The sequence below is a fragment of the Mercenaria mercenaria genome, chromosome 13 (genome assembly GCF_021730395.1).
Source record: "Mercenaria mercenaria strain notata chromosome 13, MADL_Memer_1, whole genome shotgun sequence".
In the NCBI taxonomy this organism is placed as follows: domain Eukaryota; kingdom Metazoa; phylum Mollusca; class Bivalvia; order Venerida; family Veneridae; genus Mercenaria; species Mercenaria mercenaria.
In genome coordinates this window covers 61,849,495-61,865,727 of record NC_069373.1, presented here as the reverse complement: position 1 = coordinate 61,865,727, position 16,233 = coordinate 61,849,495, and the positions used below count along the sequence as shown (strand labels likewise).

Sequence of the window (16,233 nt, the reverse complement as noted above, 5' to 3'; positions counted from 1 at the left end):
CTTAACATGTTTCTTCGGGGTTATAAAACTAGTTGATAGCATCAAGTCCCATAACTCTAATATGCATTTTGGTCAAATTATGTCCCGCTTTCGAACTTAAAACTCTTTTGATATTTAACATTTTGGGTAATAATTTCCTGCTTCTGTGACAATATTTCGAATAGTCGAGCTTGGCTGTCTTACGGACAGCTCTTGTTTTTCAGATTATTGGTCTGAAATGCAAGCTTATTTGCTCAATAGAGTTGAAAATACTTCCTGTGAAGCATGAAAATTTGTGGTTTTGCCAGAACAGCTGTTTTGTGATAATATGACGTCCTGGAGTTCAATTTATGTCCCCCCCCCCACTGTCTGTCCATCCGTCATACTTCATTTCCGATCAATAACTGGAAAACCATTTGACCTAGAACCTTGTAAACTTCATCGGGTGGCAGGACTTAAGGAGTAGACAAGCCCTATTGTTTTTGGGGTCACTCCATCAAAGGTCACAGGGGCCTGAACATGGAAAACAATTTCTGATCAATAACTTGTCCATTCACAATTTCCTTGTGAACACGATAGAGACCACATTTTGTATATGATTTTAATCAAACTTTCACACAACTTGAATGGGCATAATATCTCGGTTCTTTTCGAAAACTGGGCAGATCCCATCTTGGGTTCCAGAGTTATGGCCCCTTAAAGGGCCAAATTTGCTATTTTTGGCTTGTGAACACAATAGAGACCACATTTTGCAATCAACTTTAATCAAACTTGTATTGCCATAATATCTCGGTTCCTTTCGAAAACTGGCCAGATCCCATCATCGGTTCCAGAGTTATGGCTCCTTAAAGGAACAAAATTTGCAATTTTTGGCTTGTGAACAAGATATAGACAACATTTTGCAATCAACTTTAATCAAACTTGCACACAACTTGTATTGGTATAATATCTTGGTTCCTTTCGAAAACTGGCCAGATCCCTTCATGGATTCCAGAGTAATGGCCCCTTAAAGGTCCAAAATTTGCAATTTTGGCTTTTGCAGCCATAAAGGAGAGATCGCCATGTCGTCACGCTTTAACATCTGATTATCTGATGGTGGGCAAAACAAATGTTTTTACATTGTGGATGGGATCGGAATTTTTAATTTTCAATAACTTTTCAGTTCATTTATGGATTTTAAAAAACCCCCTTACCATAGGTAAGACTTTGTCTACGACTCGGTCCGAGTCATCCAGCGGCTGTGTTCTCCGACTATTTGATAAACATGTTCGAAATCATTATCCCACCTCTTAATCATGTGAATTGCATACTTGCGAACAGTTTTACTGGTACAGAATCCGAACACTGTTACGTTACTGCCCGTTACATACTGAAATACTGTGAAAACGCGTAACCAAACAAAAAACAAAATGGATTAAAATCAAATTGAATACTTTTCAATTCAGATATTTTTAAAGAAAACCATTACATGACATAATTTTATAGCGGTATTTATTCAATGTTAAAAACTGTAGTTAACTCATAATTAATCCATTCCATTTCGAAATAATAATTAAAAGTAATTAATAAATTGCTTGTTTTATAACCTTTCCATTGATCAAAAAATTATTGATATAATTTTTGTTTTAAGAATGTTTAGGCCATTAGAAAAATATCACTGTTTACAAAAAATATGGATGTTCGGCGTTATGCCCACCTGATCACTGTCTTATCAGTTCTAAAAACAGAAAATACAACAGAGTTGTATACAAACACGATCTCTCCTATCGAGACTTCATTTATGGTTTGATTTGATACAAACTTGCAAAATATCTTCAACAACAATGAATCTTGGATTCCGTGATGAATCTTTCAGATCCAGTCATAGGTTTCGGAGTTATGGCCCCTGATTGACCCCTATAAGAGCCAAAATTTGGTAATTCTTACCTTGTGAACACTATAGAAGTGACATTTTATATTTGATTTTAACCACACTTACACACAACTTAAGTAACAATAAGATTTCGGTTCTTTTCGAAAACCGGCTAGATTCCATCATGGGTTCTATTTTGACCTTTTCCCCCAATATAGAGGCTTCATTTATGCTTTGATTTGATACAAACTTGCATAGAATTATTATCTTGATGATCTCTAGACCTGGATTGAAACTAGGTCATGTCGGGTCAAAAATTAGGTCATCAGGTCAAATCAAAGGAAACAACCTAGAGACCCCATTTTTGACCCTATCTTCATGAAACTTGCACAGAATGTTAATCTTTATGATCTCTAGGCCAGGTTTGAAACTGGGTCATATAGGGTCAGAAACTAGGTCGTCTGGTCAAATCAAATGAAAAGCTTGTTAACACTCTTCAGGCCACATTTATGACCCTATCTTCATGAAACTTGGTCAGAATGTTTATCAGACAGAAAACACCAATGCCAAGCTATCTCATTGCCATTGTTGGTGGAGATATTGTCTCCAGACTGGGTCATATGGGGTCAAAAACTAGGTCACCCAGTGAAATCAAAGGAAAAGCGTGTTAACACTTGTTCATTTGATGTGCATGAAACTTGATCAGAATGTTTGTCTGCATGAAATGTGGTATGAATTTTTATCTGGGTCATGTAGGGTCAAAAACTAGGTCACCTGGTCAAATCAAAGAATAAGCTTGTTTACACGCTAGTGGGCACTTTTTAGCCCACCATCATCAGATGGTGGGCTATTCAAATCACTGCATCAGTGGTCTGTCGTCCGTCCGTCCTTCTGTCCAACTTTGTCAGAATGATGTATTGGTACTCTAGTTGTGTCCCCCCTGAAAATCAGACTGGTTCAACAATTTTTGATTGAGTTATGACCCTTTGTTTATTTTTATAATTTACATAGATTTATATAGGGAAAAACTTTGAAAATCTTCATGTCCAAAACCACAGAGCCTAGGGCTTTGATATTTGGTGTGTAGCATCATCTAGTGGTCCTCTACCAAGATGATTCAAATTATTTCCCTGGGGTAAATATGGCCCCGCCCCGGGGGTCACATGGTTTATATAGACTTATATAGGGAAAAACCTCTTGTCCAAAACCACAGGGCCTAGGGCTTTGACATTTTGTATGTGACATCATCTAGTGGTCTTCTACTAAGATTGTTCAAATTATTCCCCTAGGGTCAAATATGGCCCCACCCTGGGGGTCACTTGGTTTACATAGCTTACATCGGGAAAAGCTTTTAAAATCTTCTGGTCAATAACCTACAACATTCAAATTTGTATTGTCCTATTTTATTGAACTGTCAAATGCATATTGATTAAATGGGCGGTGCATAGAATATTTTAATCTTCGTTTGATTTTCGGTACATTCCGTTTTGTATACGGAAAGTAACCAGCAATTAAAATAGTTTATTTTTAAAGCGTGTATACGTATATACCCAAGACACGATAGCTCAGTGGTCATCGTCAATAGCTTGAAACTTGGAGTTCGTAAGATCGATACCGTTCAGTATCTGTGTTTTTTTTCCACAAATTTCAACAAACACTCTGTACATGTACATTTTTAGCCCACCATCATCAGATGGTGGGCTATTCAAATCACTGCATCCATGGTCCGTCCGTCCGTTAACAATTTCTCGTTATTGCATCTCCTCGGAAACTACAAGGGGGATTTTGACCAAACTTTGTCAGAATGATGTATTGGTACCCTAGTTGTGTCCCCCTGAAAATCAGACTGGTTCAACAATTTATGAGTGTGTTATGGCCCTTTGTTTATTTCTATAATTTACATAGATTTATATAGGGAAAAACTTTGAAAATCTTCTTGTCCAAAACCACAGAGCCTAGGACTTTGATATTTGGTATGAAGCATCATCTAGTGGTCCTCTACCAAGATGATTCAAATTATTTCCCTGGGGTCAAATATGGCCCCGCCCTAGGGGTCACATGGTTTATTTAGACACTTTACCAAAATTTCTTTCCGTAAAACATACAGATAGCACCGAAGTTGGGCCGAATATTAAAATATCGAATGCACAAAGCGTGTAATGTATGCATATTTGACAGGTTAAAAAAATAGCACAATACCACATGTATAGTTTTGAGTGGCAAGATGAACCTTGACATGAGTTGACCTTGATTTTGACCTAGTGACCTACTTTCACATTTCTTTAGCTACAGCCTTCAAATTTGGACCGCATGCATAGTTTTGTGCACTGAAAAAAACCTTGACCTTGACATTGACCTAGTAACCTTTCACATTTTTGAAGGTACAGGCTTCAAATTTGGACCACATGCATAGTTTTGTGTTTCGAAATGAACTTTGACCTTGATTTTGTTCTAGTGACCTACTTTCAAATTTCTCAAGCTATAGACTTCAAATTTGGACTACATGCATAGTTTTGGGTACCGAAATGAACTTTGATCTTGATATTGACCTAATGACCTACTTTCACATTTCTGAAACTACAGGCTTCAAATTTGGACCACATGCATATTTTTGTGTTCTGAATTGAAATTTGACATTGATTTTTAACTTGGACCTACTTTCATATTTCTCAAGCTACAGCCTCTAAATTTGAAGCACATGCATAGTTTTGTATACCGAAATGAACTTTGACCTTGAAATTGATCTGGTGACCTACTTTCACATTTCTCAAGCTAAAGCTTTCAAATTTGGACCACATGCACAGTGTTGTGTACCAAAATGAAATTCGACCTTTATTTTGACCTTGAGCTAGTCTTGAAATTTGGAACATTCAAAAATGGCTCAATGGTGGGTGCCAGGATCACTCTGTGATCTATTGTTTATTTTATCTTCATAAATTTTAGTCAAAATGTTTGTTATAATGAAGTCTTGGACAAGTTTGTATCTGGGTCATGTGGGGTAAACAACTAGGTCACTAGATCAAATCAAAGACTATGCTTGTTTACACTCAAGATGCCATGTTTTTTTATCCAATCTTACAGAAAATTGGTCAGGATATTTGTCTCCATGTAACGACTAGGTAAAACATGTTTACTCTGTTATGGTGTGTTACACAGGTGAGCGACGTTGGGCCATCTTGGCCGTCTTGTTACATTCTACCTTTAAACCATGCCACATTTACGGAATATCGTTATGTTCATATCTTGCCACCGCCCATCACATAATTATCAATGCGCGATGGTAGAATAAAAGGATAGCGACATCAAGTTGGTAGGATAACAATGATAGAACGATCCTACTGTCGCTGTCCTACCATCATGCTATCCTAACATCGCCTTCCGTCCATTTCTCAGCCTTATAGTATTTAGTGATAATAGCCCTATTACTGCTAGAATCAACGCTACTCAAGTTAGCACACTTAGCTGTCACACAGTAAGAAAGTGGCCACCCTAGCACACAATATGCACTTAATACATGTATTATAATGCGGTCGGCGATGTTAGGATGGCAGGATAGCGATAGCAAGACATATCATCCTGTCACCATACCACCGCATTCCTACCATTGTATCTACTATCGCTATCATACCACCCTATCATCGCCATCGTACTACCCTCCCATCAAGCTTTGATAATTAAGCGATGGGCGATGGTAGAATATCAAGAAAACAGTTTTTCGTACACATCTGTAAAAGATGACAGTCCGTAGACGGGTAACGAAATCCATATATATATAAGTAGGAGATTTGAAAGCCACCTTAACACAGAATAAGAATAACAGTTGAATTTGTTTTCACACAAAAGACAACATAGGCAGGGTACCAAGTCTTTTAGAAGCAATGAATGGTTGCATTCACAGATCAATGTATAATTGGCTGAATGACTGGATAAAAAGATGGTACGAAATCGGCGTATATTATGTGATATAGTGCGTAATTACCTTTTAGGAATGCATTGTTTCATTGAGATTTTTTTCTGTTTGAAGATTTTAACCTCCATTATTTCTTCACGGGCAATTGAATGTGACAATTTACGTCAGAAAACCATTCTCTTTATGCGAATTATGTTAAACAGTAAGATTTTGAAAGGATAAATAGACTGAAATATCTTAACAAAAACTGCTATTCGACACTTTTTGGATATGGATTTTTATAATAGATTTGGAGCATTTTCATAAGTTTAAATCTTTAGTTCACAGCCAATGTTAAATGAAATCTCAACAAAATAACCATTAAGTACAATGTTTACATATACCACAAATTTGCGATATTATTTTGTCAATACAAAAGTCGAATTTACGACTGTCTTTACCAACATACGTAAAATTAAATACTTCAATACACATTCAGTAAATGGCGACCTTTTATATAAAGAACTATCTACATGAAAGTCTTAACAGATTTTAAAGGTACTGCACCGATTCTACGGTATTGAAAGAATGTTAACATAATGGCGGAATCAACAAAGCGGACGCTTAACGTATACAAGCATGCTACAACTGATGACCAAAGACTAACCAACCCTTCGGGACTCTACAGACGTTATAACATGAAATAATATCACATGCGTTGTCGCTACATTCAAATATTTCATTAGATCTATCACAGTTTCTGCAATATTAGACCTTTTTTTTATCACACTGATATTTGCATAGAAAAAAAATGAAATATCTAACTCTTTTGTAGGGAAAGCTCGACCACTTCTCGACCAGTTCAGAAAAATAGAAATAAAAATTTATCAGCTGCACCTGAAAATAAACAGTATCAGCTTAAAATTTGAAATGGTTCGCCATTATTTTCGTCTTGCACAAGTTTCAAATGATCTGGGGCGGTGAAATTTGGTACGGTTACACCAAATTCTAGTGAAAGTTTGTATAAAAAATGTCGAAAAACGAGCATTCTGTATTATTTTTTTCTGTTACATTTGTAATAAACTTGACATGTGAATCATATGATGTATAAAGCGTATATCATTTTCAAAGTACGGGCTTTAAGCTGGCGCTTTATTTCCGGGTTTCAGAACAGCACGAGATGATTAAGAATGTGACGCAGCACAGTTGGAAGAGCAGGACGCAAAATAGTGTCATACATGCATGATCCTGACGACAAAAACTTCCTTCTGTACATTGTTTTGTAAATAAACAATTAGGGAAATAAATATATTTCTATCGAGACATAATTTTTGTGTTGAAAAGAAAAAAAAAGGTGACACCAAATAATTACTGAAATAGGAGAGTACTAGAGATGAATAACGTGCTACATTTGTTAATACTTTACAGTCGGTTTGTTCAAATGAAAATGAAAATATCCCCGTGGTTTGTGTATCATATTTCTCTAAATAACCCTTTGTTATTATTCTCAATTATATGATTTTATTCTATATAAAACCTCTTCTATTCATGTCGTACAACCAGTTTTAACATACTGTCGTATGTAGGTTAAGACCTTTAAAAGTATGCACTGTTGACTTTTCTTGTTTAAGTTTAACAAGGATTTAAAACGAATTTAGATGGAATTGTTTAGATTTTTAATTTGATCGGGTATATTAGTAAAGGATATATTTTCTTACATTTTATGCAAAGTAAAACGATAAGGCGCTTAAATTGCTGTTAAAAACCTTTTATAAGACGCATTTGTACACAATGTACAACAGTTTGTATGTGAAAAACTTGCTTATCTGTGTAAAAATGTTCGACTGATAAATATTGTGTGCTTTAGACGATTTAAGGACTGTCGATACGAAAATGGACTTTATAGTTTATACATGAAGATGAAGTGACAAATTTTACTTGGGTTTACGGAAAGAAACATTTGCAAGGTAGCACCATGCACTTTGTTGCAAGAAATTCTACAGACGCCGCTTATCAGTCCCAAGGGTACACGTTACGTGCAGATCCCCTCGTGCTTTTCCGTCAACCGCCGACGACAATTCATGGATCTCCAATATCAACACACAGGCGAACACATTCTGGAGGTAGCATTAAACTTGCGCACTATTCGAAGCAGAATAATAATGATATTGAACTTAATGCCCTTGAACCTTTAATAAGCCACGAGGAGAAGGAAGCAACCGTTCCGGAAGGAGATGGCGATGACGTCTGCTCCGAGCACGACTGTGAACTTGAACACTGTAAACGTATCATTATAAATGTAGCTGGTCTCAAGTTTGAAACCCAGTTGAAAACACTGAACAGACTGCCAACAACTTTACTTGGAAACCCGAACAAACGCGACAAATACTGGATTTCAGCTACAAACGAATACTTCTTTGATCGTCATCGACCATCTTTCCCCGCTATTCTGTATTACTACCAGAGCGGTGGACGGCTAAAACGCCCTGTCGAGGTACCTGTGGACATATTCCTGGAGGAGCTGGAGTTTTATCAACTTGGTGATTCAGTGATTGATGCATTTAAAGTGTCAGAAGGTTTTATACTGGAGAACGATGACATCCCGATGCCCGAGCAGAAAGTTAAAAGGTTTATATGGGAAGTTTTTGAATACCCCGGAAGTTCATTGATTTCCAACATCGTTGCTATCATATCTGTTGCTTTTATTTTAACATCCATAGTAACATTTTGTGTTGAAACCCTACCTCAGTTTAAAAACAAAGACTGCACGAACGTTTCAGTTTATGACGAGGACGGCAACGTCACTTCCGTTAAAAAGTTCAACTATCTCGATCCCTTGTTTATCATTGAATCTTGCTGTATCACGTGGTTTGTGTTTGAGATAGTGGTTCGATTCATTGTGTGTCCTTCAAAAATCAAGTTTTTGAAAAATATAGTTAATTGGATTGACTTGCTATCAATTGCGCCGTACTTTGTATTCTTGGTCGTTTTCTTTATTACCAACAGCTGCCAGAACAACAGCAGGTTTCTCTCAGTTCTAAGGGTATTAAGAGTGGCAAGGATATTCAAGCTAAGTAGATTTTCGGACGGACTCCAGATACTAGCAAAAACAATGCAAGTCAGTTTACGTGAGCTGTCGATGTTCGTGTTGTTCCTAAGTATTGCTGTTGTGATCTTTGCGGGTGCTATTTTTTACGCGGAGGCACAGTCTGAGGAGTCATTTTTCACAAGTATTCCAGACGCGTTCTGGTGGGCTGTTATATCCATGACGACGGTTGGATACGGAGACGTATATCCGACTGGAACTTTTGGAAAAATTATCGGAAGTATGTGCGTGCTGTCCGGACTTCTAGCTATAGCACTTCCGGTTCCGGTGATAGTCACCAACTTTAACAATATATACCGTCAAACTACAGGACGAGGAAATCACATCTAGATAAAATATATAACATGAGAGCAACAGTAAAACTGTAAAATGATATAGTTATGCAAAAGTAGCGTCTGATTACTTCTGGAATATCTAATTAAGACAAAGCATCCCGCCTAAAAGATCAGAGCTTTTTTTAGAACACGAATCCGTCTTGGTTCAAAGAAAAGAGCTTTTGCTAGTTTTAGTAGCTGTCAATATTTTGTAATTCGATGTTACAGTCAGGCTTTAGAGGGAGCATTGTTGCTCAGTGTTCAGATTGACTAGGAATTTTTTATTTTTTGGTTGTGTATCCGTATAAACACCAATACGTTTTGATATCATACGTTTATATTCAAAAAGAAAAACATGTTAGCTACTGGCATGGTATTAATGATGCACTGGGAAAAGTGTTTTCTGAGCTGGGTATGCAGAGTTCTTTCCCCTGTTCATTTTGCAAATAAAAAACATCACATGTAGGCCTACTATAATGCCTTATTTATGAAAATATTTTGTTAAATACCAAAATAGAGTTAAATTCATTTGTTAGACTGACTAATAGAATGCAATCTCCTACACAGAGTTGTTTTTTCTTCCTGTGTTCTTTGATCTCTGTTGAAGAGATTGAATACGCTAGCACGGTGATGTAGAAATGAAAAAGAAATTTTGCACAGATCAGCACTTTTAATTTGAGTTCTGATTTTTTTGATTGGCCAGACAAAATGACAGATTCACCCAGAATGAATAAATGAAAATTTGATCACAGAACTGTTGTCTTTCCTGTCTATTTCATTCAACGTACTTAGTTTATAAGCAGATTATAGTACGAGTTTCAAGAAACATCAGTTTATTGCTAAAAGTATTAAAACGTATGCTGTCAAACACCTGAACATAACTAAGCCAGTTTTTCCTGTTTTGCAAATGTGTGTAGATCTATAAATTTACAGTAAGATTTATAATATCATATGCCCAACCAATGGGTTTTGTCGACTCCGAGCTTCTTATTTTGGTATTTCATACAGGAGCGATCAACTAACTTGTCATTAAAAGTGATTTTAAAAAGGCACCATTTATGCACATTTGGTGTATGTTTATTTACTTTGAATGATACAAATGTACCGACAATGAAATTAAATTCACACGATAAAATTTGATCTATGTATATACTTAAAGGATTACCAGTTATTTTAGACATAATAGGGTCGAGTTTAGTCTTTAATCTGGATTTTCTCCAGTCTTAAAGCCCCATAATGCTATTATTGTCCTTTTATTTGACGTAATCAAAGTATCGAAAAAAATGTAATGTTAAATTTCAAATGTATGAAAGTGAAATTTTGACTTAGTTAGTTCATGGTGTAGAATCTTTTATGACCGGCCACACTTGAGCTCTGTTCGAAAAAATGACAATTAATCTGGAGACATGCAGTTCTGATGAACTGGAGGAAGGCTCTTACAATTCCATAGAATAAAAACGAAGTGATTCATTTATTAAGTCTTTCAAATAATCAAAATTATTTTACAACGTGTATTTCATGAAAGCTTTATATCAAATAATGAAGTTTTGAAATAACTCGTTAACCTTTAGCTAGCTGGCGGCAAGTGACATTGCCTTTGCAACCAGTATAGACCAAGATCAGCCTGCACGGTCTGCACTGCTGGCTATTTAATCAGTAAATTTTCATTGAATACCCCTTGAAATTATAAATGGTTCCGCCCAAATTGAATGATGGACCAGTCTATCTTAAAAATTTAGCTCGCTAAAGGTTAAATAAATTTTGCCTTCGATAACTTACAAGCATATAGATATCTACTAGATTATCTCCCTTGCACAGACAAAAAATGGAGAAGACACCTTAAAACGTTTCTTTCCACAACAAAGACTATTAGGATATATTCGTCTGTGTATGATCTACATTTGCCTCATTGCATCATATGATATGTCATGTCAGTTATTTATTAAAAAAATAGCTTATTAAGTATTTGTTTTTTTCGTGTAAGTTTATGTATAGTCGCCACCGGAAACCCACACGGACGACGCCTTCAAAAGTAACTGTGCAAAATACAGAAGACGCCAATGTTCTAGAAGCTTCCCAGGTTCTTCTGTCGGGCATTAAAGCACCTAACACGGGACAACTCACGGCCCTTGTTTTGTAGTCACACAGTGTTACCACTGGACCACTGCGCCCGCTCTTATGATTAAGTGAAGTATTGCTAAGTATCTAAAAAATAATATATAGCAGAACCGTATTTTAACATATTGAAAAAAAAAATAGATAGAATTTCAGACTCCTGTGGTATTTTGTACAAATGACGTTGAATTTGTTGGCAAACAAACCGCGGCAATGAATGGCCGCTATTATCAGCTTCACCCCAACATCAAGACACACGATTATTGACACGAACTGGATTTTTATTTTCCCCAAAACATGCCCGCCAGTCTTCTCAGACTTTGATTTACCTCCAACATTGAAAGTGAAAAAATAGACGAGAATTATTGCCATACTTGAACCACTTCTATTTTTCTACCAAATTTCTAGTACTTAGTGTTACATACATGATTTATGAATACCTGTATTAGAATAAAAAGTGTTCACTTGTAGGACGCATACGCACAAAAATACATGGTATTTAAAATGTTTGATTTCGACTTGAGAGCACTCCCTGGTCACTTGTCAGACGTTATTTTGAAGCACATTATCAAGTTCGTTGTTTATATTTTCTGTATTTAGTTAATTTAAGTTTTAGGTAAAGAATAAATAAAAGAAATAAGTAAGTATGCTTAAATTGTATTATAACCGGTTTGTTCATTTGAGGTTGGTTTGGACGAAGTTTAAATTCTATCGATATTTTTAGTTGCTTTTTGTAACTGAGAAGTTCACGTACTTATATGTATTCACTTAAGATAAATCAATAAGAATAATGGTATCTGAATTTCTATTGTTAAACAACATACATTTCTAAAACAAACAAAAGAAACGCGATGGAGACTTTAAGATTATTTCATTAGTTGTAGTTCCTGAGTAGACTGGAATATCCGACCCGGGTTGGTAACGAGGCTGCCGACCTACCAAGAAAACAGTTAGGCCTACCAGCGAAGGAGATATTCTAATCTGCACTTACAGTCGTTGTCAGAATCTTTTTCTTGCATGCAATATTCAGTAAATAATAGTAAAAATAAAATCAAACAAATGAATTTCTTACAGTACTTTTTTTTCTTTAAGTAGAGTATTAAACAATGCGCATGGACATTGCGCCAACATTATATGACCCCTATTGGATGTACGCACTTATTGACTGACTAAAGGTTATGGTTAGATTTTACATATGTTAAATAGTTTAAATTCAATGCGCGCGTACACTTAATGCGGCAGAATTAATGTTGACCGAGGACAGAACGTCCTAAAGAAAGATAACTAAATAACAGTTGAGAGCAACAAGAATGGTAAGCAATCTAAGTCAGTTCCCATGCACATAATGGCAGAATGAGAGTTTTGGAATTACCTCGGAGTATAGAAGAGAAAGAGTAGATGTGGTTAAGATATCTAAAATTTTAAGATATGTCGATAAGGTTGCTGAGAACAAAATTTTTACTTTTTCACGATCAGCTACTAGAGGGCATCCGTTTAAGTTGTTTAAAAATGGTCAGAACGTAGCTCAGAAGAAGATTTGGTTTTCTTACACATGTGCAATAACCTCCCTGAAAATGTTGCCAAGGCTCCTCACTTGATGCAATTAGGTCCAAATAAGTTTCCTGCAAACTGTTACAAAAGAAACTGATGGAATGGTCTAAAATAATTTACTTGCGAATAGTCTTAAAGGCCTAGATTAACTACTATATAAGTGCCCCCCCCCCCCACCCCCCCCACCCCTGTCAACCCCCAAATCCAATATACAACTCCCATCTTATCTGCTGCTTATCAGCGATTATGTAACAGTAACTGATTAGAGGGCAATTAGCACAGCAGGGACCCCAACTAGACCATGAAGATGTGTGCAGTGGAGTTGAAAGAAATTAATTTTTCTTCAGTGAATGTGGAATGATAATGATAATTATTATTATTTTGATATTATGTAGATTATAATAACTGTTACTTTAATGTTATAATAATAATAATAATAATTATTATTATCATTATTATTATCATTATCATTATTATTATTATTATTATATTACATATAGGATGATAAAAGATACAGTAATAATATTGAAAATAATAAAGATAATAAAACACAAGTATAGTGAAAACTTCATGAGTTCTTTGTGCTGACAAAAAAATAATATAAAATTATTGTTTTCCATCTATACTCAACTTTCATTTTCAGTATGTTGCCAAAAGTGACTTTTTTCATGCTTTGCTTTGTAACTTTAAAAAATGCACATTCTGTTTTCAATTTTAGACAAATGTTATCTACATTATTCTGCAAGCTTTAGATGAGTGAAAGTCACATTTTTCTGAAATATCACATTCTCCAGACAGAATTTGAAAAAATAAAAACTTGCATATTTCTTTAAGAAAGTTTTTCATTATTTTATTATTGTGAAAATAAGTTTCTGATTATTTTATTATTGTGTTTGATCAACAATATTTTTCTTTACATAGAAATGCAAAAAAACCTAGTATAACTTTAAATGTTATTAATTATTCATTAATTTAAAATAAATTACTTTGTTTCCCCTTCTCACTAATTGATACACTTGAAAGGTAGACTGACTCTCCAATAAACAATGACCGTTGTTTATTGGAACCATACTGTGATGGTCATTAGCCCCCAACTGTGCTGGTGAAGACAGAAATCCCTTGGCCCACTGCCAAAATCTAGGCCTAGGCCTTTAATATATGCACTTGTGATAACAGGTAAGAGTGATGTGACAAATTGTATTTACATGAGAAAAACACACAAAATTTCGGGACGTACGGACAGCAGCAACGCTATATGCCCCCACATTAATGTGTGGGGACATAAAGACCACAAAAAATCGCGGATTAATGTGTGATCATGCACATCAATGATCCCGGAAAGATATAAACAGTATGTATTAACTTTAAAGGTGGATAATCAGATTTTGGCCATGTAACGGATTTGTTCGAAACTTTAGCATCTGATCATTTACACTCATTTATGTTCACTTAACACTTAATACAATTTTTAAAATTTCATTTTTGTATCCTGGTTGCCCAACCAAGATAGAGTTATTTTATCATAAGTATAAATTTGATAAACATACTTTGCCTAAGGAAATGTATAAATATTAGACATATTGTAATATATTTGTAAAATATTTGCATTAAAAAATATGTATTTAGATGGAATTCATTAGAAACGCAAGTTTGAAAAATTATTATTACCTCCCTTTGCCTATCTTGGTTGCGCAACCAAGATAGATTGGAAATAAATGAATTCAGAAGCTACACACAGCTTTTAAACTTACATTTTGGTTCAGATTGTTCAATAATTGATATGTCTATCAAATACAAATGTAAAACTAGACATTGTATCGAAATAAAAAGAAATACCCAACTTTTTATATACTTTCATATTAAAGGGGAGTAATTACAAAATTTTATAAAAATAATAAAATATACATTTCAAATAGGAATTTAACTCTATGTAATCGGTCTTTTTGTTCCTTAAATAATTCTCTACCAGAATATACAAAAAGTAAAAAATGTCATTAAATGTTGTTTAAATGTGATTGACCACCTTTAAGCAGACGTTACAAGGACAAAAGCAACGTAATAGTTCAAGCTTGTTTTATTATCTGCAGTGAAACATTACATTACCGGGGTATAAGACGGAGTTTTTCCAACACAAGTGAAATCTCTGGAAATGCCAGTCTGGTATGCAAGGTGTTTTCCAGCACAGTCGGAAACACCGCCTCCTCCACCACCTTCCATCGTGTGTAGGCCTAGAGAAAGGAAGAGAGGTAAGTCGACATAAGACGCATTTAAAAATAAAAAATTGCAAGCGGAAAAAATGCACAAAAAATATAAAAAGGTATTTTTTCCAGAAAAGACGTTTTAACTATAATCTGGATGTATAACGTTTAGAATGAGATATTGTCGTGCAAAACAAACTAAATGATATAAATTCATTAAAACACTTTCAATTGTTCTGACAAAAACATCTTTAACTTTTGCATATTATGGAAATACAGGAACATTTTGCTATATGGAATTTTAGGCACTTAGGATTTCTGGGAAATGTAGTCGGTTGGTTGTTTCTTTAAAATTAAAAGTGTTGAAAGTTGAAGTGGGAAGGTAAGTGTTGGAAGTTGAATGTAGTCAAATGGAGAGTTTAATACGTCGGGATACTAAACAAACAAGGTTGTTTTAACTATCTTTCGATTGTGCTTTTGTCATACCAGAACCCGATTCGTTACACTGGATGCCTCATGTAACTACGGTGCAGAATACCGTTTGCACTAATATAGAACAGTGAAATAGTCCGATAAAATATTTAAGGCCTGTTGAACCCAAGACCTCGATTTCACCTTTATCGTACTGCCTACCACATCGCTATGTCCTCTCACTGAAGCACATAAACACGTCACGGTGACACGAACCACGATAACGGATTTCTGAGCATCCAGTAACAGAATTCTTAGCGTCCTGTAATCCGTTAACACTTCATAATCAGTTGTACGAAAACAATTCTTCGTGCGACCAACATACATAGGCGTGATAACAGGCAAAACTGTTCGATTGTGTTTAAATGTGGATAGGTTGAGATAAACGACTTTAATTTAATTATGGAGTAGTCATAGTACTAAGGAACTTTGATGAGTCGAATAAATGTATAAAACGTACAAAGGGCAGTTCATATAAACCTCAATCAAAGTACAAAACCATGTGTTAGAAGTCTCTGTACAAAGAGCGAGAAAGAAACAATAAACAATAAGCACCGCTTCCTGTAGGTGACTTTCTGGTATGATGTTGAGTAAATTTCCTTATCTGGATTTCTTAGTCATCGACTAGTAACTGCTTCGGACGATTTTAGCTCATCTGAATTAAAAAAAAAACGACGACGAGGTATTATCGTCACTTGATCGTCGGTGTCAGCGTCGACATGGGCGTTGGTTAAATTATTTTGTTGAAGTGCACTTTT

At 35.3% G+C, this 16,233-nt stretch overlaps 1 protein-coding gene across 1 annotated transcript; it reads left to right on the top strand.

Annotated features, from left to right (window-relative positions):
• Positions 1-7,246: 7,246 nt before the first annotated feature.
• On the top strand, positions 7,247-9,702 carry LOC123528742 (potassium voltage-gated channel subfamily A member 1-like). The gene has a single exon (XM_045308705.2). It carries the CDS (start codon positions 7,696-7,698, stop codon positions 9,154-9,156), a length of 1,461 nt encoding a protein of 486 aa, XP_045164640.2. The 5' UTR covers positions 7,247-7,695; the 3' UTR covers positions 9,157-9,702.
• The last annotated feature ends 6,531 nt before the right edge of the window (positions 9,703-16,233 follow it).